The 27,754-nt window shown below is 29.8% G+C and overlaps 1 protein-coding gene across 1 annotated transcript in view; it reads left to right on the top strand.

Annotated features, from left to right (window-relative positions):
* LOC140663363 (uncharacterized) overlaps positions 1-27,423 on the top strand; it is a 236,335-nt gene extending 208,912 nt beyond the window's left edge. Inside the window, exons 10-11 of the mRNA XM_072887451.1 lie at positions 12,056-12,166; positions 26,655-27,423. Coding sequence (XP_072743552.1) covers positions 12,056-12,156 — 101 coding nt within the window. The 3' untranslated portion in view covers positions 12,157-12,166; positions 26,655-27,423. The remainder of the gene's footprint in view (positions 1-12,055; positions 12,167-26,654) is intronic.
* Positions 27,424-27,754: the final 331 nt, after the last annotated feature.

Genomic DNA, 27,754 nt, shown 5'->3' with positions numbered 1-27,754 from the left:
ATTTAAAAGAAAATTATAAGCAATTAAAACTTATGAATTTATTTATTTTATTAATGAAATTTTTATAATTTATAAGCTTATAATTTTCTTTTAAATGATGAAAATGTGTCTGTTTGCTCACAATAAAGTCGTTCGAGAGACGCTACGTCTCGCAAAAATTTATTATAAATTTCACATGGTTTAAAATCAGTGAATCTTGATGACATGTAATAAAAATGCGTTTATAGTAGACTATATCATTTTATAATAAATAAAGACGATAAATAGACAGATGAGTTCTTATCGATATAAAAGAATGAGAATTTTTTAAGCTTTTAGAGTTCAATAATAGAATTCAATAATAACATCTTGAAAATATATTTTATATAAAAGAGGAATATTTCTTCTTATAGATTGTTCTAGGAAGAGAATGGGAAAGCATTGATCCATAAAGCTTTTAGCCGTGATAGCCAAGAAAAACAGAAGCGGTAACAAACACAACGCGGATCTTATAACATTGATTAAATATAATACACCATAAATATTTACAATAATATAATACTTATTTGCAACATAAAAATGTTATTCTAAAGAATTTGATAAATTACAATGCAATCTTTACATAGTATTTTTGATGGAAAATAAAGATTTTAGTAAAAATAAAACTCAAAAATATTATTGTAAAAATGTGCCTTTGTGATTTAAGAAAATAATACGTCGCTGACAAAAACATTGAGAGAAAAAATCGGAGAAAAATAAACACCTCACGGATCTTATGCTTTTAGCTATAAACATACAAATAGCTGTAACATATAAGTATAATTTACGATAAAATAGTATCTTAAAAAAATACTATTTTTTATTCGAAATCCGATTGTTTATAAAAATAACGAAAAAAAATCGATTCTCTTAATTCACATATTGGAAAATCGAAGAACGTTGTTCAATATATGTTAAATATGAGAAAATAAAACACAATAGGATAAAGTAATCAAGTAAGTAAAAAATTGCATCAAGAATATAGAATTATTGTCTGCAACTCGTTGAAAAATTGACACGGTAACAAAGTTGTACAAAGAATAGAATTTACACTCAATTGTAGGAAACAGAGGCAACGATCTCGTATTTGGCTGACAGGCTGACATCAATGCACTTTTAGTAACGTTAAGCGAGGGCAGTCCTTAGCTAGGGAGGAGGCTAACATCCGTTTTGATGTAGCTGACGACGGTGCAAATCTTTGATACATTGACAATGCACAATGTGCATTGTGTTCCTTTTTCTGATGGTCCATAAACGCGAAATTCACGCGTTTGCCAAGACGATAGGAAAAAAGGACGGTCTTCTTCGCAAGATAAGACGAGTTTTCTCGCTGGGGTGGCTGTATTCCCGAGATGAACAGAATGTCGATAGGGGAATGGGAAATAAGAAGAGATACGAAAGTAACGTCCATTTCTTCCCTTTCGCGGACATAATGCACGCCTCTCTCAACAACTCGCCTCTTCGTTCCGAGACCACTTCTTCTCAAAAGTAAACTCAGCTCAAGGAAATCTTAATCTTTCGTGCGTCTGTCATAATCTCGAAGATGCATCTTTGATCTTGCTGTCATCGCTTCATTCTTCGCGAATGCATTCATTTCCGTTGCTTTAGCGCGTCTTCAATCTTACAAATTATGTTTTCATTTAGATTAATCTTTCGAGATGATTTTAATCAAATGATATTTTAAAAAGAAAAAATTCAGAGAAAAATCTTTTGCCATTAACTTATAATATTATTACATGTTGATAAAAATTCTCATTTCTTTAATATGCGTCTTATAAAGTGCCCAGACAGAAGGTACTGAATTGATGAGATGGAAACTTTGAATAATTTCGGGAAATTTTGTAAAGTGTGGAAAATTTATAGGAACTCTCGGCTAGTTTTGATTCACATCGTCAATAAATTCAGCAGCAAACTCTCACATCTCATGGAACATCGAATTTATGTTTCGTTTTCCACCGACATCGAGTCGACTACGGTGAGATATGAACGTATGTACATATTTTGAGTATCGCGCATCTCTAGTCGCGTACATTTTTTTCATCCTCCATCGCAAGAATAGGACAATGGCATAAGATTCAAACAACGTCGTTGATTGCGCATAGGTACAATCTTTATTCAACGTCGCTTAGTCGTCGTCGTCAGCCGTTAGCAACCTCGTACAGACAACGACCACCGGGAAACCACGTTTCATGGAAATGGAAATGCCAACAGCCTAATGTGACGGCGACTATGGAAATGGGACGAGTCAGAAGGGGTTGACGCAGAGAGAAAGAGAGAGAGAGAGAGAGAGAGAGAGAAAGAGACGACCGAGGGAGGGTGGTTGCACCGAGAAGGAGAGGGCAGTGAATACACCTCGACAGGAAAGGGACGCGTTATCGCGCGACCACTTTTTTCGCCATTTGCGAGCTTTATTCCGTGAGCAGCGACGGCGACGGCGACGGCGACGAGCTCACGTCTGCTAAAGCGCATCTAATGCTTCCTGACCTGAGGCTCACGTGCGCGGATAAGAACAGCGTTAACCTCGGACGAGTATAATAAGGCACTCGCGCGCGCGCACGGAAGACAGACGACTTTGCGGCACGGAGGGCGATTGCGATAGCGTCGCGATGCGACGCGATTTCGCCCTTGTAACGTCGGGCTTTTCGCCGTAAGCTTTTCGCGCGGCAACATTCTAGCCCTTTCAATACCGAGACTTTACGTATTCAGAGAAAAATCTGAATTTTTCATGAGTTTTTTTCCCTCTACATCGCTATATAAAGGTTTAAGAGAATTTTGGGACGCTTGAATAAATCGATTTTTTTTTTTTTTTTTTTTTTTGTAAAGAAGTTTACAGTTTCAAATCCGAGATTTTATGATGGAAATTACAATTCTTGTATTATTAAGGAAAATATTATACTACATGAAATATATGATATATTAAAAGTATAACACTTTTTCCACGAGTATGTATAAGACTTTAGCATACATTTTTAAATTGTCAAAATTTGTAAAAATATAATATATAAATAATATATAAATATTTTTAATATAATACATAATATCTAAAATTGTTTTAAATAATATAAATATTTAAAAATAATATAATTAAAAAATTTTAAATATTTAAAAATTTTTGAAAACAGGTATTGGTATATAAAAGAATAAATATTTTTATAACATCTTTTTTGAGAATTTAATTTGATAAGTAAAGCGAGAAAGAACAAAATTTTTTCATTTTTCTTTCACAAAAATGAAAAAATTTTGATTCTAAATGTTTTCATATGCATTGCGTCTTCTTTTCAAGAATACAGTTTATTTAATCATTTTACATATTCTTGCATTTTGCGCATTTATTTTATGTAATGTTTTGGCTTTTTCTATTTGTTAATAATATGTGTATCGTTCTTTAAAAAATTAAATAGTAGAAAAATAAAGTATGGTATAAATCTCGATATATACTATTGATAAAAGCTTTTTATTAATTCCGAGAATTACGCATAATTACTTTTATCATTTTTGAGTTTTCAAAATCTCTCTCTTAAATAAATGTGCTAATGCAAACCTGTTGATTAGTTTAAATTTATAATTATAATCAACAGGTTTGCGTTAGCACATTTATAAAAAATTTCTTATTGATAAATATGAAATAGCTTATTAATTAGTACATATTACGTAAAAATAGAACTTTACAGTTCTTGATCCCATAGCCCCTAGCATACGGGTTATCCACATTGATCAAAATAGACGAGATTAACGGTGTTGTAACACATTAGGAACAATGTCAGCCACAGAGGTTCCGTACTTTAGTATTGATCGAATTGAGTCTGGCCAATTCAGACCGTTATTAACGTATTCGAGCGATTTAGCGCGTGACTAAGATTATTAGTGAGTTAAATACTCTCTAGTATGTGTAATTTTCAAAGATATTCCATACCAGGAAAATGAGGTCATGTGAGCGAATGTTAGTTGCTATAAACTTGTAATGAGTTACATGATCCTTGAATATACTTTATATATTTGTATATTTCTAGTATAGTTAAATTATTTAATTTTCTACATATACATATGTATTGATCTAGTATTTTTTTCTTTATGTATTTATGCATTTATTTAACATAATATTATGTTAAAACTTGAATTAAATTGTAATCATAATTAACATATGCAAAAATGGAAAATTTTGCGTTTTGGTGTTCTACATAACATTTCTACGTAACATTTATAATCCTTTCATTATTCCATCAAAACTGTTTTATAAAGTATCTGATGATTTCATCAAATTATATACGTAGAACGTTTTATGATGACATGAAATATTCACCTTTTAAAAGCCGCAAAGTGCAAAAACTACTTACAAAAGTGCCTTGCTATGATCAGTTTTACATCATTGTTCTCGTAACATAGGCTCATCGTTAAATACGGGAAAGCAACTAAAGCAAGAAAACAACCCATTTTTCGCATAAAAGCAAGGAAATTTATAATGCATTTCAATAAGTACATACAAAAATAACATAACTTTTATAACGAATGTAATGATATCATACTATTTTTGAGAGCAATAATTAAAATATACATATTTGCAAATTCTGTATGAAGTATTTAAATATAATATATATATATATATATATATATATATATAATTTAACGCTTGTGCAAAAATAGATTAACATTGATAATAACATAAAATAATTCTCACATATTGATAAATTTTGTTTAAAAAAATAAAATTATTAAAATAACTACATAAAATTTTATATTCCAATAATATTAATTTTCTTAGCTTTAAAATCTCTCTAGGTTTTTGTTTATAATTTAATTTGAATTTTTGTAAATAACATGACAATATAAATAATAAAATTATATTTTTTTATTTTGTTATTTATATTGCTCTCTCTGCTATTCACAAATAATATAAATATGTATTTATTTAAATAAATCTAAGATTTTTCATAATAATGATTGTATCAAATATGAATATAAAATTATATCATTTTGTATGCTGTCTGGATCGATTGTACGCTCGAAGGTTTTCGATATTTGCTACTGAAAAAACGCTTTTAGTAATGTAGATAGCGAGAGAATAAAATTGAATATAAAGAGTGCAATACATAATACATAATTGAAATTATACTTACAACACATCGTAAAGTTGTTGTGATGTTGTGAAAATTTGATTTTATTTTTATCAAATAATTTTAATGTTGAAATTCATTCAACTAAAACCTAATTATCTCGTTAAAGCTGATTTTACCTAAACAACGTTTCAGTGATTTTGATTTTGGTCGATCATCAAAGCGTAACTCAGTTTGTATGCAATGAACCAAATAAATTGTGTATACATACATGTCTATATAAATAATTTACTAGCCAAAACTAATAATACATACGGATACATGAGATTAGTTTTCAGCGATCTCATCTATTTAATGTACAATATATAATGTGTGGAAAATGATAAGCATTTATTTATAAAGTTTTGACTTATTTTAGTTTTTATTATTTATTTATAATAAAATGTTGTTTTTAATTAGGCTTTATTCCGTTATTTTCTTTCAAAGAACAAACGATAAAACCAGCCATACAATTATTGTTTATTATCACGCATTTATGGAGTTTATTTTTCGATAAAAATAATGTAAAAATAAGGAATAAATATAAACGCTACATATATCCCATACAACCAATTCCAATAAACATTAAAGTGATGAATGTTTAACTTTCTAATCTAAAATAAATTTCTAATATTCTTCTAAGAATCTAACCTAAAATAAATTTGTAATAGAGATATTTGCTTTATCATATATGTAAAGCTTAACTTGATTAATAGAAAAAGCTTAATTATTGAGGAATTTGTCCAAAAGCGCGGGCTGAATCCTTGATAGGAAATCTTCGTCCGATGGAGTTTTATTTCACGAACTGCTAAGGACATACGACATTCCCTCGACCATTTCCGGTGATGTAGCTCCACATGAGAAATCGTTTCGCGGTAAGATACAATCGTGCCCTGCGGCTCGGCGACGTAATCCAGTAATTTCTCTTTCCTGTCTAGTCTAGCTTGGGCGATGAGCCCGAGACGAGCACGAGAGCGAAGGTTAGGCAGGACCGATTAAAATACCACCCGGGCCCCAATGTCTCCACCGCTAATCAACTTGGAACCGTGCAATGTTTGGGTCATTATGGTGCACTCTCAGAGCTTGAATTTCTAAGCTGAATGTCTTTAAACCAATTACATAGAGTCTCCATTCCATTCCGACATCTACCGCGACTTTAATTCCGCCGCCATGGTAAAACGCCACTTTGATTAATCGATTCTGATTTAATTTCGAGGGAAGTACGGACTGCAATTGCGCAACTATCACGTCTTGTTGCATGTTTATTTAATGGATTGTAATAGATTAGTATAATGTCAACGTATTATTAAAAATGATACTAAAGATGAAGCAAGATAACCATTGATTAAGATAAATTGGCACATCAAGACAAGATAATACTAGTATTTTGAAGAAGAGAAGAAATAATCTATTAGAGACTTATCTGATATAAAAAATTATAATAATAGTGTTTTTATCTTAACTTTCAATAATTATTAATAATATTAAATATATATAGTATATATACATATATGATTAATATTTTTTTTTTATTTTAAGCTATTATATTTTTGTTTTGATATAATATTTTAGTGCTATTTTCTTAAATTAATTACAAAAGTAATTAATAAAAAATACTTAATGTAGTATATGTGTGCTTCAAACATAGATTATATGTAACATATTTATTTAAATCAAATTGGTCACACAATATTATTTAAATTTAATTTGCAATTAAGGGGATTAATGTAAATATATGTGCATATAATATACATATATTATTCATATAATAAACATATATTAAAGAGTGCTGCTTATCGTACATATAAATTATTAAAAAAATAATTTTAAATATTGTTAAAAAAATAAAAGGGAAAAAAAACATTCGAACGGAAAGAACCAATTTTTTTTCTTGTATAGTCCTGTACAGTAAACGAGCGTGAAAGACGTTTAGCGATTGATCTATTTCTTTGCCATCGAAAGAGAGAGCCACCGAAGTTACCGAAGGCTAAAAATAACCCAACCTCGGGGTGGAGTGAAGTAATAGAGACGAAGGTCCTTTGGAACGTGGCTCTCATGGCAATTCGGTCCTTCTGTCGACAACTTCAGATTCCCACCGCAGAATCGTAGAGGTAGGAAGCGAGCAATACTAAATTCTAGTACGTGATCGTGGTGTCGATATAGGGTGGATCCGATATAAACGAAAAATATAACCCAAATCGAAAGATCGCTCAAACTTATGATTCGGATTTCAACTCAATAATTATTGTTTTCTTAATTTTATTAGCATCGCGATATACAGAACGTTTCTTGCATTTGTATTTTCTTAGTGAGATTTCTTGATTAATTTAGAATCACATTTTATTTAATTAATATATCTAAGTATTAGTTCTTTAAATATGCATTAACTAATATAAACATATATTTGTTTCATAAACTGTTTCAAAAAGTGCACAAATATGTGAATGGGAGTTGAAAGCAGTTAAGATTGTCAGAAATTATTATACACAACGTAAACAATTGTTATTTGTATTGTAGATGGATCGCGGAAATTGATTTGTCAATAGTAAATAACGAGAAAAGAATAAATAATGAGTTGCAATAAATTGTAGTCGGATATTTCGAGATTTATAATAATAGCACGTTGCGAAGAACACAGCCATAGAATATATATCGATAGCATAAATCATAAAGCCTCTCTCACTGATCTCGGACCTTTTCCACAAACCTCATCATCAATTTCTTTCCGTTATCTCTACCAAGTATACGACTAGAAGTTGACATTAAGCACTCAATGTGTCATCGCGATAGTCGTAAATTATGCATCAAAATAAATTTTGCAAGCATGTCGCAACAAGATACTTTATCTATTTGCGAAAATGCGAAAGTCGTAACTTCTCGATTAAGAATATCACAGTGTTTAAAAGTAAAAAGTTTGCTGTTCTGTCATCGAGATGCAAAGCAAGCTATGTAAACCTATTTATTATACACACACATATGTTTTGTTACAATATTTAATATATTTTACATTTTGAGGTATATACGTATATAAAAAAAAAGAGATAAAAATGTAGGTAAAATAAAAATAATTAGCAGAAAACGTTTAATTATATATGTATATAAAGTTAATTTAAAAATATCTAGAAATATTCCGAATATTTTTGACTATTTTATAACATTGAAGAAAATATCTGACTTTTGCACTCCTTACGATTTCATATTGAAAGATTAAATCTAAGTCCCGACTTGTGGTCAGCCAAGGGACAAACATCGAGAATTGGAATTCTTAACGCTGAACGGTCGGATTAGGAAGTGGCTAATAGGAAGTTCTGGCTCTTTGGCTCTGAATGGTTGACGAACGCCCGACCGCATACAGGAAATGTATCCAATGGGCATGAATCGAAGTAGCAATGAGGAATAGAACCGAACAACGGCAAATAGATTGGTAGTCGTGGCTTTTTGATTGCTATAACGTATATTTCATATTATTTAACGTTTTATATCAGTTATCGCTATATTAAGTTATTTGAGCTTACAGTGAAAATATTATTGTAATATATATCTGCACTTTTTGTAAACAACGCATAATTGAAATGTATAATGGAATAAGTTGTTCTATCTGATTTCATATTTTTATGTTTATAATAAAATATGCAAGTGCAGAAATGTATTATTATTTATCTGCATTTATTATGTAATCTCTCCGTATATCTGTAAAAGAAACAACTTTTTATTTAATAACGTTCGCTTTTATTTTGAGAAATTCAAAGCAATTCAAAAGATTTTTACATTTTTCACGATGTAATCAATAATGATTAGTTCACTTATGTCTTCTTAATTCTTTATGCTTAACGTGAAAGCATTGAAATATCGAGCGACTGAAAAGCCGCCTCTTCAAGTATGTTATCTGGATATTACGTTCAAAAGATGAAATCAAGTCATGGTGGCTTCTAGTTAAAAGCTGGCCGGCTGTTTAAAGCCTTTTTCCCACGCAAAGATTAAAAATCTGTCGACGAAGTCAAGAAGGGAGGAAGGGAGGAAGGGAAGAAGGAAGGAAAGGATCTCTTACGTGATCAAGAAAGTTCCTTGGTAATCATTAAACCGTCGAAGAACGTTCTCAACAAGGCCGACCATCGGCGCTCCCGTGGTATTTTATTGAAAAATGCCGGGTTCTCTCTTGGAAGAGAGGGCTGATGAAACGAATGCTTGGATTAAGACCAGTAAAGGAGATCTTAGGATCTCCGTGATTTTTTTGCAAGTTGGTCGGAAGAAAAATCTGTGGCGTGCAAAAAAAAAAGTCTATGGAAGATACGCGAAGTAAGATCAGTGACGAAGAAAATCAGAAAAGGCAGTGAAACTGAAACGCACAAGAAAGAGAGAACAGAATAAAGGAAAGGAAAAGAAAAGACACTAGAGTAGTTGGAGAAACGAAAAAACTTGAGACTCGATAAAGAATCGAGGGAGCAAGTGGGTTAGGCGAAGGGACAGTGGTACTCGAGATAGAGGGAACGAAGGAAAACGTAAGAAGCTGTAAGTCGGTAGGCGGCGGGTGGTGATCGAGTGGGACGAATTGACAAATTCCAGAGCGATCCTGGAACACGGCCAGGACCGCGAATTTCTATCGCCGAGTATGCCGACAACAAACAGAAAAAGAAGAACGGACCGAAAGGACGTTACGCCCATGCTCGGGATGGATCAAATGATCGATAACCGCGAATAATGCTTGGGAAAACTTGGCAGTGAAAAGTATTCATTCTGTATTATTCCTGTGGGAGCTTTGATGCAGCCTCGGTGATTAAAACTTGGTGATTCAATCTCCAATGATCTTCTAACGATTTTCTCAGGCGAAATAACAAACGATTCAAACTTAATTTTAGACCAATAAATTAGCTTTCATCAAAATGCAGATTAGTGGATAAATGGAAAAAAGAATCTCGAGCACGTGTATTAAACAATATATTAACATTTTCAATTAAATAATGTGGCAAAATTTATTAAAAATTTTATTATTCTTATTTGAAATAAAGATGATGTGAAAATAAAATAGAAATCATGCAATATATACGTTTGAGAAAATTATTAAAATTGTTTTATCAAGATTTTTGTTTATTTGATTTGCGATCTTTTATGTATAAATAAACTTTTTGTATATAAATAAACATTATTCTAGAAAATTTCATTTTTTAGTGTGCAAATCAATATTGTGTTCCATTGCTATAAAGATAATGTTAATAATAAAAAAACAAATGATAAAAAAACAAAGTATAAGTGACAGAGAAAAATCAAGTGTTTTTGTTTTGCACGAGTAGTCGGGGGGGGGGGGGAGGCTCGTAAAAATATTTTAGCTGATTAAGTGAAAACTTTTTTAATTGGAAAACAAAGCACGCGCAGCAGGGCGTCAGAATAATACCGACACGATGGAGAAGTATTGGTGAACTGTGTTCTTGAAACGCTACTGTCAAAACAAAGACGCAATTTACCGATGGAATCGTTGAATTAGGTTTTGTCATTAAGTAAACGCAGTAAATGGAAAGGAGACTTAACAATGTATTTATTTTTAATTTCGAACGATGTCTTATACCGACGTGTATGTACATACTACAGTAAACGAAAGAAGCATAATTAAGAATACAATCAATCAAATATATGATAAATTTAATTAAGCCGAGTGAGATTTTTATCTACATTGCTAAATCTGTTACTAATTTCATTCAAATGTAGAAAAAATTGAATACAATTAATTATATAAGAGATTGACAAAATGATCAACTTTATATTAAATATACAAATTATATAAGTTATTTTAGAATAATAAATTATTTAATTAAAGAAATTAATTTTTTTTAAGTTAAATTATATCAGATTAAAGTACAAATTTGTGAAAATTAGGATCAAAAACATTTAGAATATCAACGTAGACATATTTTACTGATCTCGGAGACATTTTAATTTCATTCTACTGCAGATCGCAAATATCTACGTATTCGCATATATAAATATATGAATGCGACATCGAAGCGCCAAGCGTTCTAAGAGCCATTAATAAGAGTCGCTTAATTTCACGAGAGCCCGCAGGCCTCAACTATTATCTGGGAAATGTAACTTGTTCGAAGAACGATTAAACGGAAGCTACGAAAATATGTCAACCCGCAGCAGCTTGCATCTGACGGAAAACCTATAGATGGAACACAACCATTAATGAGATGACAAATGTATTCTCCTCACTCTTGAGCTTTGTGCGAAAATTGGATATTTAACAAAAGAAATCGATAAGGTTCTACGTATTATATAATAAGTAAAGAACGGGCTAATAAAAGGTGAGTGCAAGATCATGAAAGTAAAAAGTAAAAATAAAGATATTTTCAAGAAATTAATTATGATCAAAATATTATAAATTTTCTTTGCTTGCTATACTTTCGGATATTTAATATCCGATCGTGATTTATGAATTTAATTACTGTTTACGTCAATTTTTCACTGATTTTGCGATAAGCATTCTTATCATAAGCAAAGAGGTAAAGAAGAAAACTAATTAAGTTCAAGAAATAAATTTTTCAGAAAACATGACAAATGCATTATTCTTGAAAATTAATTTTTTATAAATATATTTATTTAATAATGATTAGACAAATGTTAGGTCAACTAACGAGCAAAATATAACCGTGTGTTCGTTAAAATAATTTATTATTGTTCAAATTATATATTTATTTAATTTGAAATTGTATTAAAAAGGATTTTCTATGTGTGACAGAAATATCAATTTTTCTCATTTGTAAATATGTATATGTTATATAAAATTTAATTTATAGAATAAGATTTTTAAAAAACACAAATGGATTTTCTTTTTGCTCTTTAATTACTGCCTGTCATTGATAGATTACTCTTTCGCTTATTCGAGTTAGCCTTGTTTGATAAATTGAACAATAAGGCTTTAGCTAAAAGATGTAATAATCCTGGTGTAATTTCAGGTGAACTGCCAGCCGCCGTACACGACGGCAACGGAGTTTCCAGAGCGTTCCTTAATCTTTGGCTGGTTCACCTGACGATGAGTTATGTCTTCACCAGATGACAGTACTAAGGTAAGTGATAAAGCAGAGAAAATTTTCATCAAACTTTAACGGCAAATATCTCTTGAGTCAAATATCTCTTTTGACAAAAATAACAAGGCATATTATAATAAGATATGTTACTTTATATCTTTAAATATCGAAAAAGTGCGATTTATGATATATTACATATAACGAGTTTCAGAATATTTTTAATGAAATATTCTCTAATGGTTTTGAGATAGCCAATTATTTTTACTTTGACAAAATTCACATTTTAAAGTGCATTAAAGTTACATAAAATGCATTTGCAAATTCATGCAATATGAATGTAAGTGTATGTATTTATAGAAATATATATACATATATATATATATATATATATATATATATATATATATATATATATATATGTAGGTATAAGTTTTATAGTTGATGTTATTTAATAAGTTTTTCAATATATTACAGACTTATATTTATATTTCTTTTAATACAAATATCTGAGAGATATACTTTTTAATACTTATTACTTATTCATAGTTTAAGAAAATAATTAATTATGTTTACATAAGATTATTTTTTGTTCTTACGTTTAAAAAAAATGCTAACGAAAAATATAAAAGTAAATGAATAGAAAATAAGAAAAGTTGTCTTTCTCATGAAACTTCTGAATATAATGTGAAAATATGAAAGTATAAAAGACCTCACAATTTTGAACTTTGAAAATTGCCTTGCGGATTATTAAATAATCGCACCCGATAATCCACTACCGTGAAATTGGCATATCGAAATTTGTTCGAAAATAACACAGTTGAAAATCGCTATGATGCCATCATAAACTGTTATAATAAAATTAAGATGCCGTATTTATATTATAATCATTCTGAACTATTTCTGTAAGTTGAGAATAGTTTTCATAATGCTTCATAAAAGGCTTTAGGCGGTTGTCGAAAATAACTTGTTGTTTTCCTTGAAAAATCTTTGTTAAATCTTTCTTTAATCTTCCCCGAGTTTATTATACCTTTTCATGTTGTTTTATGCAGGCTGCAAAAAACCATACCCTTTGTTTTTTCATGGTACAAGTTGTCTTTCTTTTTCGCGCTCTGAAATCTTCAGTCTTTTTTTTTATGCAGGCACCTAAATCCCAGTTTCAGATGAGTTCTCAGGAAGCTCATCGACTTATAAAAAACTCGAGCCAACAGAGTTTCTGGGTTAACGCGAAATATACATCTTTCCGCGCGAGAAGAAAAGAAGAGCGAAAGGATCACCGTGGCTTCTCGGCGATATCGAATCCTTTATACGATAGCGAATCGATCGACATGAATGTTATTTTGAATAATTCGGGATCAGAAACAGAATTTTATTTGAAAAATGTTTTATTTGAGAAACGAAATAAATAATATTTTTTAGATGTTTGAAAATCTTTATAAGAATTAAATATATGCAAAATACATCGTATATTTAAAATGATTTGTTGTTAAAATGATATACAACATGTGCAAAATTTGCATACTTGTTTCCGATTGCACATTTTTCGACAAACCAATTCTACAGTGCATAAATAAAACTGTAGCATTTATATTTTTTTCTCGCACTCTTTAATTATGTTTAATTTTATATAAGATATAAAAAGAATCATTTATAACAGAAAGTTTAAACAAAATTGCTTGCATTTTTATAATGTATAGTCATATATATCATGTGCTATCATATATATATTATTGCTTATGCATTTTAGTTTATTTGCTATTTTCTTTCGATTCCAAAATTTTTGACTAATTATGTGAAGTCTTTGCAATCAAAGTTTTAATGATATTAATAACTTCTTATACCAATTTTTATTTCGAGCACGAGCATTTTCGACCAGTAATGAAATCACATGATGGGGTTGCCGTTATCGGAAATTTTATTAGAGCCACGTAATCCGATGTTTCGTCGATGAGTTTTTTTTCTCGTGCATCGTATACGTAATTACATGAGACACTAACTAATTAAAAAGCGGCTAACTAGGGCAAAAAACGAGATGATGTTCTTCGAAAGTATTATTAGAACGGTGAATGTGGCATTCTACAAATTTAAATAATCGCATTTCAACATTATTTGATTAATTAGCAAGTAAAATGTTTTACGAAATCCTATAGAAAAAAAGAAATGAAGCTTTTTATACATCTTCTTTATATACATATTTTTTGCAGCTAAAAATGTGTAACCGAAAAACTGTTTATTCTGAAAATGACATAAGTCCGATAAGAAAGCTGTTCTAGATTGTTAATTTATATTTGTGTATAAATTATCGCGATTTTAAATATTTTAAATAAAGTTTTAAAGCAGTGTCAAAAATTACAACTCAAACAGTTGAACAAATTGAAACAGTTCGCTTAAATGAAATGAGCCAAAATTTACACTTTGATATTTTGTATTGTTTAATTATATAAGAACTAAGTATTATAAACAGCATAAAAATATATAACTTGAGCTAACATTCATTATTGATTTATTATATGATTTGGTTTTATTTTTGTATCAAACAGCTTCCAAATTAAATTTTAAATTAAAATTTATATTTGTTATTAATTAATTTGTTATATTATTAATTGGATGTTGTGCAATTATTTTTGTCCCTATGTACAATTTAAAAAAACAGTCATTTTTATCTAATTATTGCATGGAAAAGTATGAACTCTAATTTATTTTATTATCATTATAATGAATCAAAGTAAAATTTGTATTTGGAATTTTTACTGAAATTTGTTGCAGTATGATATGATATGAGATGATGATGCGTGATCACATTTTGCAACACTAAATTTTGCAAAATAACAGTAAATGCTACATTTGTACTATAAATATTAAACAAATTTATTTTTATCCCGCGTACATTTTTTATATATATTTGTTTACATTCGTTGCACTTTAGAATATTATCGTGTGCATTAAGTAAATTTTCTTATTAAAAATTTTACTTGAAAATATAATAAAATTTGTCTAATAAAATTTATCTAATAAAATACTAAACTTCTTTTTGTTTAAAAATTAAGAAATAAAAATATGAGAATAATTTATAATAAAAACCTATTTTGAAATAAATGACTTTAATAATCTACTTAAAATATAAAAACTGTTAGGTTTAGAACTTAATTCTTAACTAATCGTTATATATATATATATAATGTAATCGAAAGTATATGGATTCTTAAATTGCCTCCAACTTAAATTGCTCAAAAATGGCTTCTATGATTCCTTTTATATAAAAGTTGGAAACTGTACTTTAACTAGGTAAACTGAAACTAAGTTCTCTGCATTGGTCTTTGACTTTATTTTTTTTTAGTTGTTTGCAATCGTCATTTAATTAAGCACTTTAGAAAAATCTTACATTATCACATAAAACTTTTTTTATTACCAATTTATTGCGCTATAAGACTTAGCAAAATTATTACGCGGTATTATCGCTTGTCCACTACGTGACATCGATTTCACTTGCGTATATTACCGAACCTCCAACTGTTATCTGGAAATGAATGGCGTTGCGGCACCGCGTACCAACGATAATTGCAAGTTTTCGCGCGTTTGCCATGGGAGGGGCGCGGCGGGATCGCGCTACCGCGTCATAAAGTAGCACCAGCAGTGCCGGATCATCCATATCGCAGCCCTCGAATGCGTAACGTGAATTAACCGATATTCATAATTCAAGCTTTTATCGTCGCCGCGTCGAATCCCCCATTGTGAAGATATAATTTCGCGATGAACCGCGGGGAGGAAGCGGGAGAATTCGGTGGAGTGACGGGGATGCCGAATGCGGGGAAAGAGGAATAGAGGGTAGGAGGGAAAAGGGGTTGATGCTGCGGCATTGCCGTATGACGGCCCCCGCGGAAACTATAGCTTATACGATATAGTTTCTACCCGCGGTATCTCACCTCCGCGCTTTCATTATCAGCCACCATAGATCACGGCGTGAGCTCCTGTGACGTCACATCCGTCCATCCCTCATTGCAAAACATCGTTGTTATACGCGGGTGCAACACACAACAAGAGAGAGAGAAAGAGAGAGGACCATCTCTCTTTCCTTTTCGCCCTCTTCCCCGCGCTAGCACAACCACACCCCACTTCCCTTCCACGGCCTTTCCGACCGCCAACCCGCGAGGCACCCTTGTCTCTGTCATTCTCGACGAGCACATACGGTTTCGATCGCTCGAGCACCGACAAACCGCCGAATTAAATCCCAGTGACATCCTTCACTAACACGAAGTGTGTCTGACGTCGTGTGTAATTCGCCGTGTGTGCATATGACGAGAGACGCGATGCCGCGCGCTTGGCTTTGCCGTCGCACTGCGTTACGCACGTGATCTATAAAGCGGGATTAATGCTATCGTCGAGATGGAGTCGTGGAATCGTTCTACGCGGTTCCCACATTCTCAGAGAATTCGCGCTTGGAATTCGATGCGGGTGGAAAATTTTTCCGTCCGAACACAAAGCTTTGCGAGGATTTTATTCAACGTAATCGTTATCGCGACGATTTTATTTAAAATAGCTAACATTTTAAATATAAACTAATAATATTATTTGTTTTAAAATTAAATATCTGAAAATGAACATTTATTATTATGCGATTTGAAAACAAGAAAAGCATGTACATACACACTCAGATTTCTTAAAGAATAATTATCTGCAATTATCTTGCCTTTTATAGTCTGTAGAAAATAATAATTGTTGAAAACAAACGTAATATTGTACAAAACTAATATTGAAAATATAAGCTTTGAATTTTAATGAAACAACAGACAAGTTAAGATATTAATGCTACATTAATGAAATAATTATTATTTGTGTGCAATGTGTAATCTTAGAATTAACATTTTTGACACGTATCAAATGACATATTAAGATACGTTAGAAATATTTTGAACTAAAAGTTGCCTCATTATTTCACGAAAAATAGCCTCATTCGAGTACGCGAATCGAGGACATAAAATCGTAAGGCAGGTGTCCGCTATTATCCGATGACATGTGGCGTGTGCATGACGTCCGGCAATTTGAAAATGACGTTATGCCGTGGCATTCGTCGAGTATGTCACTCACACCCGTAACATAAACATACGTGGCTTTACTTCTATTTAATTAAAAAAATGCACGCATTAAATGTTTGCATCGAACGAGCACAGTATGCACATTGGCGACCTGATTTTTTAAATATATCTGCATTCTTGCTTCCTTACAATTGGAAAATTAGTATTTATTTATACGCAATCCTTTATTAGCTGATGCTTATCATTTTTTTGTTGAAATTTCATCGAACATTTCTTTTCTTTTTTTTTTTTTTGTCACAAAAACTTATTAGAAAGCGTATTTTTGTATTGCTAAATTAATATGTAATATAATAAAACTGCTTATAAAATAGATTTGACGAACGCATATATGTTTGTACAGGTTCTAATATTTCTACTTATAATAATTAAATAAATAAAAATTTGATAAAATAAATAAAAAATTAAAACTTTTACATTTTTTATAGCATATTCAAAAAATTTGTAGTTACTCGTTCCAGAGATTTATCTGGCAATAATAAATGTGATATAATAAAATTTGTGTAGCAAGCTGACTTTACGTCTTATATCTTATATCTGAATGACGCACAAAGTCTTCATCTTTACGATTGCGATGCGATAGAAGAAACAATATACGAAAGTACATTGGCACGATCTTGGGTGTAAACAGTTTAAGAGCCGTGATTCATCGGTTTAATCCAATTACATAACATCTTCCCCTATCTCGAGAGATGCAGGCTGGTTCTCAAGCAAATTTCATAAATTTTAATCGTTCGCCTCCGCAGAATCTCGCTGCTGCTATTTCCCTGAAAAATGAGAAACTTTTCGTAGGCCTTATCGGTTAACCCATTCAGGATTATCTGAATTTATTAAGAGAAAATTTGAAATTTTTATTCTTTGATTTTGCATATTTATTTTTTTTTTATCTAAGGATATAAATCAAATCAATACAATTGATGATAAAGGTTTTTATATTTTCTTATTTCTTTTTTTAGAATTTTTTTTTAAATAATTGTTCGGACCTAATGTTCGATTACTTTTATTATTGTATCTAAAAATAAAAATAGAATAAAAAAAATGTTATGTTGAAATTAATATCTTTAATTAATTTACTCATATATTTTCCGTACGAACAAAAATTAGAAAGTGAGATCTGAGATCTTTACATGTACATTCCCAATTTCTCTCTTTCTCTTTCTTTTCTTCTCTCCTCTCTCTCTCCCCTCTTTCTATTTGTGTGTGTAGTATATTTCAAGTTTTAAATTATTTTATATTTTACTATTAATAATGCTTTTTCTTGGAATAAATCATTTATGTAATAATTAAAGGAAGGTTGGAAACAAATATAGAATCAGAGATATATATAAGAGAGAGTTTTTCTATTTCTTTATTTACTTAAACACATCAGAAATGATACGACATTATTTAAATTATAATTTGAAACATATTAATAAACTAATCACACATAATCACATATAATCACATAATATGATCACAGACATATGTGTGATCATAAAATTTTAAATTATAAAATTTTTAGCAAGTACAAAAAGGAAAATATGATAAAAATATACATTGAGAGCGACAGAGAATAATATAAAGAAGAAATGTGTGTTGTTTATATTGTTACGTTGTTATAGCTTATATTTTTTATATTTTTGCGCTAAAGGTACAGTGCAGAGAACTGTCAATTAGCATGAAGCAAGTGCCAATTACTCGCTCCAAACTGCATAAAGCGGATTTAGCATTAAATCCCTTGACGTGTCTACTCCGACTTGTGCTTAAGCTATCAGCTGGATAACTTCCTCGGTTAAAACGTCCGGTCTCAGTACACGTGCGTGTATGAGTGTATGTATGTGTAGCAAATAAAGAGAAAAAATGCTTAAAAGTAATTCCTGTCGAAACTGTACAATTAGTGGCGACATAACTTTTATCCTCCGTTAAACGCGATTAAAACTCTCAATTAAAAACTTATCATATCCAATTTTACATAAAATGAATAAGCAGCCGTAAATGTATTAGATGTAAAAAGAACTGAGGTGTATATACACACGTATATCATAGAAATAAATATAATAATACACACGTATATCATAGAAATAAATATAATAATACACACGTATATCATAGAAATAAATATAATAATCTGAACAGAAAATTTAATAAAAAAATTATCGATTTAATAGCTAAGCAATCGCAAATTTTTATTAAACGGAAAATTAATGCTCTTGATAAAGTATAATGAGCTAAAAAATCAGTCGCTGCATTTAATAATTTAATAGACATTTTCTGCTTTATGCAATAAATTACATGCTTTTGTACCGATCCGATAATTCGGCACCGAAATTTTCTCGATCACCGGAAAAAGAACTTTAATGTATATTAATTCACAAATTAATTCACGTTTGATTAAAGTTTCATTACCTATTCTTCTGTGCCAACTCATGCGACAAACGAATCTATCGCGTAACGAAGTATCAATAAAACAGCCCGTCAGTACAGTAAATTTTAAGCAAATCACGTTTCCTTTCGGCTACTTGCATCATTAACAATCGAATTGTCGAACTTGTCACTTTGTACTTCCACCTTGTTGGTATAATTTCTAGTGTCAATTAGAATTTAGTATCAGTCTTTGAATCAGTTTGTGAATCTAAATATTTCAAGTATTTATTTGATTAATTAATGGGAATTTCCTTTATATACATTTGCTCCCTTTGACCAGGTTTGTTGCGTTCGTAAATACTGTATTCGCAAATACTGTTCCACAAAATACTAATGATACAAAATTGTATTTATATTAAAATTTAACAAAAAAAATTAAAAACAAACATCATCATTAATTAAATCGTATAGTCATCAATACGTGACTCCTTATGATGCTTTATATTATGTGCAAAGATTTATGTTACATTTACATTGTACGATTATGTCACGTAATATATTTTCCACGATCAAATACCACAATGTATAATGTAAATAGCTACATAATTATTTAATATATATAATTACTACCGTAATAGTTTTTAATAGCAGAAAAATATATTGTCTAGAATCCTCTTACAATTAGTAAGTAACGCATTTCGTCTCTTAAATTTCTAAAGACTGCCATTTATTTTGTGACACATCGTTTGTCAATAATAATGGTCTAATTGCTGGTTACGGCTCATCGATTATTGGAGTGATTAACCGATTTTATTAGCGCGAAGAGCGAGGGGAAGAGAGCGGCCAGGAGGTTATTTGTCAGGAGGTTTCCGGCTTCAAATTAACCGATGCTCGCTGATAAACGAATTCATCCGTTTAACGAATAAACACGGCGGCTTTCCATGTACATTCAAACGCGCGGATTCTTTTTGCCGCGCTTGGCCGCAATCCAAATAGTCGGGTACCACAAGCGGAGAATCAATAAAACTCCAAAGTGTTCATTGGATTCATTAAGAGCGTACGTGTAAAAAAAAGTGCACAATTTGAGCGAGAAAAGAAATATATGACATGCCAATTATTATATGTATATACATATATATTATAATTTGAAATTTAGCTAATAGAACAATGATAGAATAATCAAAATAATTGTTAATCTATGCTTTATTGCAATTTCATGATAATAATTGAAATGAAAAAAGACACATACAAATTATTAACCTATTTATAAATCTATTTATATAATGTATAATATTTATAAATTATTTTATAATTAATAGATAGAATTACACGCACATTATGACAGCTATTTTACACGCGGCATTAATTATTGCATTAATCGTAGTGCAAAGATATTATTTTCATATTATAATACTTGCGTATATAATTATATTGAAAAAATCTTATATATATACATTTTTGTTCTACACATATATTTTTATAAATGATACAAAATATATTTTATTTTTATTATTTCACATTTTATCATATCACAAAATTTTTACTATTTCTAATTATGTCTTCTGATAGTTCAAAGTTAAGATATTTAAAAAAGTACATTTTTTAAATTTGATATATAATTTTTAATTTAATTATGATTACTCTTAAATACTAATTCTATGAAAAACCGATTTAATTTAATTGACATGACTTAACATGAATTTTAATTTAATTATTATTACTCTTAAATACTAGTTGTATGAAAAACTAGTTTTTAATTATACGATTATTGTTGGATTAGCTTGGAAATCTTAAAATTTGAAAAAGATATCGTCTATCGTACTAAAATTGGATGTTGAATATTAAATCATTTTATTATTTTACATTGCATATATTGGCCTCAATGATGTTAATATCTCCACGAATATTTTTCTTCGCAAAAATTATTGATAATTAGAAAGAAAAAAAAAGAGAAAAAGAGAGAGAATACACTCTGGTTGAAATTGAAATATAGAACTAATTCAAAATATCAGTACTATGTATATTTAACAAAAAATTCGTTGACATACAATATCATTTTGTTGTTTTGCTTGGAAGAGAGAAACTTGAAACGCGAAAAAGTAAAAATGCACAGATAGATACTCGATACGGTTATCGTACATCCGCGCGCTGACAAATCCTAACAATGTTCGTTTGAACTATGTGTCAGTAAAAAATAAGATAAAAAATATCAAATGCGCTTTCATAAATGCACACTCGCTTAAAAAGCAACTCGATTTTTATGCTCGCATCATTAGATAAGAAGAGGATATGTTACACTATTTTATTGTATATATAACGCGCAGGAGAAACTATTTCTGATGTTTGCTATATATTGTTTCAATGTGTTTTAATAACTTGATTGCATAGCTAATGCTTTATAATACTATTATAATTTAAAATTTGTTGCGGTATTTTTAATAATTATTAATATATGTATTAATAATTATTATATTAAAATAAAATGTAAAGATATATAGCATGATTTATAAACTTAAATTATATCTTAAATCATGTTTCTCACATTCGATACATTTTTGCACACATCTTTTTCTACGCATTCCAACAATTTTAATGTAAAATGATTATTATGATTTCTATTAATAAGAGTTGTAATGTTATGGATGTAAAAATCCACAAGTTATATCTAAAAAATTCAAACAGATTATTTAAATTATCGTTTACATTATTTCTAATCAAATAGTTGTTGAAACATTTTATTGATTATATCATAAATAAAATTCGATTGATTTTTTCATCAATTTGTAGAGACAGAATTCACAATAGCATTTTCGTAAAACTTGACAATTATAGTCTCTTTTTTGTATCGCAGTTATTCATTAATTCTTTTCATATAATATCAATAAAAAGATGATAAACGTATAATCAATGCCATTTTGTATATTCGTTGATTGTCCCATTTAGTCTGTAACAACGACTGCGATTTTTACAAATATAGTATGTACTGTAACGTGTCGACTACAACGTCTGCATATTCTCTGATGACTATACATGCACATATACATATTTGGTTATGTACAAATATTCCAGATCTCTCAACATCCTTTTAACTACATATACATATACCTCTACAAAAATCTGGTTTCTACATAAACCAGGGATCTAACAGGATCAGTTGACACAACTTTTTTTTATTGACATTTAAGCTTTTTCACGATATTTTAACGCGTTTCAAATTAAATGTTTATTGAAATAAAACAAGAAATAAATTGAAAAAGGTCTATCAATGCATATACTATCAATATTCTGTTAGTAAAAAAAAATATATTTTTTAAATACATGTTAAATACATAATTTCTTAAAAATTATATATATATATATATTTAAATATATAAATATTGATAAAATAAAATAAAATAAAATTATAAAATATATAATTTCTTAGAAATTATATATTTAATGTGTATGTATTTAACTGTATTTAATGTTAACAATTTTATAATAATTATATTCGCACGTAGAGAATTTATCAGTAAAGTTAAGATCGTGGTTTGTGAAACGTCCTGTATATGACATTGTTACCAATAATCTCTCACTCCTATTTCCGTTCACATTCACGTTGCAGCAAAACGAAATAATATCAATATCCAACAGGGAGCCACAACGTGCCGGTATTTCGCGTGAACCGCAGGATTTAAATAATATCTATTATACATTGCGCGGACCGCGAACTGTTTGTCCTATCCGTTGTATTCCAGCGATCGGCATTTCCGCGTGGAACTGCCACCTTTTTTTTCATTCCAGCGACACAGGTAATCGAAATTTATTTTTGTTTTATCGGTACCATTTTCTCCGACGCGAAGGGACAATGATTGCGGATACATTATTATTTTCACCAGCGGCGCGATGCAGTGGCGTGCGAAAAAATGGTTTCCCCTTTCACGGATATCGCGGATATATGAGCAACTTATTTTGCGAACGATCTTCGGCGACGTGGAATAACGGGAGCGACGCATCGATGAACCGCGAAGAATAGAACGCTAAAATTGCCTATAGAGCGTATTAACCTCGCGCGCCGTTCAATCCCGAATTATCTCCCATATTAAAAATAAATCTCTCCTCTCCCTTCACCGTGTTACAATAATGTTATATTTAAATGGAAGCAAATGTTAATAATGAAATTTGAAGCAGTAAAGATAAAATTATATTAATCGCTCTACATTTCTTCATTTTGGTCGATATTTTAAATTATTTTTGTGAATAAATTGGGAAAAAGTTATACCAATATGAAAGAACACATCAAAATAAAGCTATTATTGTATTTTCTACAAATTTAACTGATAATTATATAGTTTTATTTAGATATGTTCTTTTTTTCTGAATATTAAAATTTACGCATTTTACACATTGTTAATTATATACATGTTATATGTTTTTGTTACAAAAAAATTTTCTACAAAATAGATATATTATTGAGATGTAGACAACAAAATATAGTAATATACTCAGATGAGTAAATTTGATAATACCATCGTACATAAATTGATAATACCATCGCCTTAAAGTGATCGATAACTGTGGCTTGCTATGACTGGGATTGATGATGTATTTATTTACTACAGATATACTACAGATATACTACTGCGATATACTGCAGACATAATTATCGGACAATTACAGTACAGGATAATATATGATGTATGTATTTTTGTATGTGTCTCTCTGATGCATTTATTAACTATCAATCGAAATTAATAGACAATGATATTGATAGATTACTAAGTTATAAATTACAGATGTTTATAATGTCGGCGGATAATATTACATTATGTATTCATACGTACTTAGATATTAATAGCGTGCTAAATTTCGAAACTTTCCCATAGTATCACACGAGTAATATACATATATATAATATATTCTAAATATTTGATACAATATTTATAATACTATATTTAAATTAATAAATAGCCCACATGTGACGAATAAATTTTCAATAATAAACTTGATAGTTCTCAATATTAATTTTATTAATAAAATGATTAATATGTTAGTATTACAGTATTTATATTATGCAATTTTTCATAATTAAAATTTAGTTAGAGACCTGTATCAACTTATAAAAATTATTTTATCAATATATTGATAAAATAGTATGTAGTATCACACACACACACACACACACACACACACACACACAAACTATAAAGATGAATTAAAGTATCAAGTTTCCAAATTTTAAAATATTAATGAATAATGCAAAGTTAATATTGTTGATTTAAATTATCAAAATATATCTGATATTATCTTTTTATGTAAGATTAAAATCATAATTTTTGAATAATAGCTTTTTAAATTTTAAAAAGATTTAAAATTTTTAAGCTTTAATGTCTTATCCATCAAACAATATGTTAAATATTTTTAACATATATATATATATATATATTTTATATACATTTTATATATTATATATATATACTTTAACATATATATATTTATATTTTTTTATAAAAGGATCTATAAGAAAAGATTTAATATATAATGAGATTTTTTTTCAAAATTTAATAAAACTTAAAATAAAAATATCTATCTTTTCAAATAATTCTAAAACTTTGATTTGACTTTTAAATTTAATTGCGACATCAATGAGAAACACGTATACATAAATTTTTCGTTTTGAAAATAATTTTTAATACAATTAATAGAGCATTATATTAAAATTTACATATCACACAATTTTTTAATCTATATTAAATCTATAGTTATATTTTATTTAAAGTAATATTAATATTGTTTAAAAAGTAAAATTTTTTATTGTTTTTAAGAAAAATATTTGTACATGGTATACCATAAGATTGTTTTCTGTGGAAGGAGGTGATTGTAAATATAAGGATTAATAAAATTCATTAGTCGCAGTATTAGTTTACCATCGACGCTAAGCAAATGATTTTACCATGCATACGTGCAAGCAATGAATTGCGATCGACGCGGAATCGTGCTCAACATACTCGGTAATCGCACATGGATTAACGCGATACGCGGCTTTCGCGGCATGTAAAATGAATAATTAATATATTCAAATGAAACGCACTTAAACTCTATACAGCTACACATCCACCTCTCACCCTTCCACCGTCCTAATATGTAATTCTCATCCACGACATGAGCGAATGTACACACACCCTCGCACGCGCATTACCATCGATCGCGTAAACAGCAGTCTTCGCGACCGAATCCCTGAGCGAAGGAAACGGATAAGGGAAGTAATCTTTTCTGTGAGTCAAATGCGCGCCGAGCAAGACGATGGTAATACAAGCTTTTTTTCTCCGGAAGCGTTTGCTCGTAGTACACGATTTTTCTCGGGGAGGCAAATGATTGCCCGGCAAGATAGGCGAAGATGGAGTAAGACAATACACGATATGTAAGATAATGTTTCCTTTTTTAAACTACGTTACATAAATTATTCAAATATTATCACGTCTTTATAAGAGAAAGAAAGAGATTTATTTAAATTTTGAACAAAACTTCTTTTAACAAAAATGTTGATATCTTAACAATCTATCTTCATGCTATAAATATTTGAAATTGACTTTATGAAAATTAAGTTTTAAACAAACAAATGTAGAAAATAGAGTTCTATTTTATAGTGTTTATCAAAATTTTCATTAAAGAGTCGTTTATTATTAAAATAGTATAAAAAACAAGATAAAAAATGAATTCCGGGGACAAAAAACTGACAAGAATTATCAAAGAATTTGCCATTAAAATAATAAATGAAACTTGATAGTCTTAGATATCCAATGAAGATACGCGTAACGCACATACGTTTGTGTAATTATAAAAGAGAGCTGTGACGCTTCCGTATCCGTAACAACCCCTCTGTAATTTTTCTAATGTAATTAGCAAATGCAAGATAAAAAATTCTGCGATTGTATATTCAAAAATTTACATTTAAAAAAAGCGCACAGTATGCTTTTATTTATTATATAATTATGAAATAATAATTAAATAAATATTAATAAAAATGTTTTTATTATAGATTGTTCTTTTTTTAATTTTATCATTTTCAGAACTGTTTCAACATGATAAAATCATGCAAACATCGTTTTCTTTTACAGATTATTTCATCCGGTGTCTGGATTTCTATTCCGGATGCATTTGCACGTCGCAACGGATGCAGACAGGCAGGTGCCACGTGCACAGATGCAATGATGCAGCTCAGTGCAATGATGCAGCGAATTGTGAGCTCATCATCCGGATTACACATCATCACCTCGATCGGTGGTGAATCGGGGCGAGTAAAATGATATCGCACGATCCGCGATCTCGTCTCGATGTGATCGTAACGTACGATGTTTCGCGTCGCAAAGATTTACAATGTACGACGCACGTCTCCGCGAATATGAAGTCTCGAGGAGCTCGAACATCGAAAGGAAGCTCATACTATAACGATTCCGAAAGGAATCAAAGTAGTGGATAAAAATCATAGCAGGAACCCTCAACAATCTCGAGAAGATAGTGAACGGAAGATTCTTCATCGAGGTAAAAATTTATTAAAAGTGGGCCACTGTACAGTTATTAAGTTACTTTCGTTGAGGTAAGTTGTGAAAAATCAAAGACTTGGACATTTTTTGCTCATCGCAGTCTGATGGCGAGGAAAATCCGCGTGTCGATAAGACAAGACGAGGTGCTGTGATGGCGAAGTCAATGACAGGTTGCAATATAGTGTCGTTCAGAATTTTATCTACGAGGAAATGTCCTTCTCTTGACGCAAATTTTTATTTTTCTTTTTTTAAAGCTTGATATAATAGCGAGATGCACTTGTTTGAAATATTATTCGTGAAGTAATTACAGCTGCCATTATTAAAAATGTAATAATAATGATTCATGAGATTTTTTACAAGTTTAACTATTATAAAATATAAAATATTTGTAAAATACCTTTAACAAATTATGTATGATAAATGTATGTTTTTTTTAGTAAATTACTAAAATATTTCCTCTATTTACTAGTAGAAGTATTTTAAAATGTACTGTGTCGTTTAATTGATGAACTTTAATTGCTTGTATTTATTATAATTAATTTGTGAGATATCTTACAAATTTAATCTACATCATATTTCGACAAAATATTTACTAAATATTTTTACTGGTATATCATATTAATTTTTATTGTAAAAGCGTTATTTCAGAAAGCAAGAACTATTAATGGTGAAAT

The sequence above is a fragment of the Anoplolepis gracilipes genome, chromosome 3 (genome assembly GCF_047496725.1).
Source record: "Anoplolepis gracilipes chromosome 3, ASM4749672v1, whole genome shotgun sequence".
Lineage (NCBI taxonomy): Eukaryota > Metazoa > Arthropoda > Insecta > Hymenoptera > Formicidae > Anoplolepis > Anoplolepis gracilipes.
This window is presented reverse-complemented; position numbering and strand designations above follow the sequence as displayed.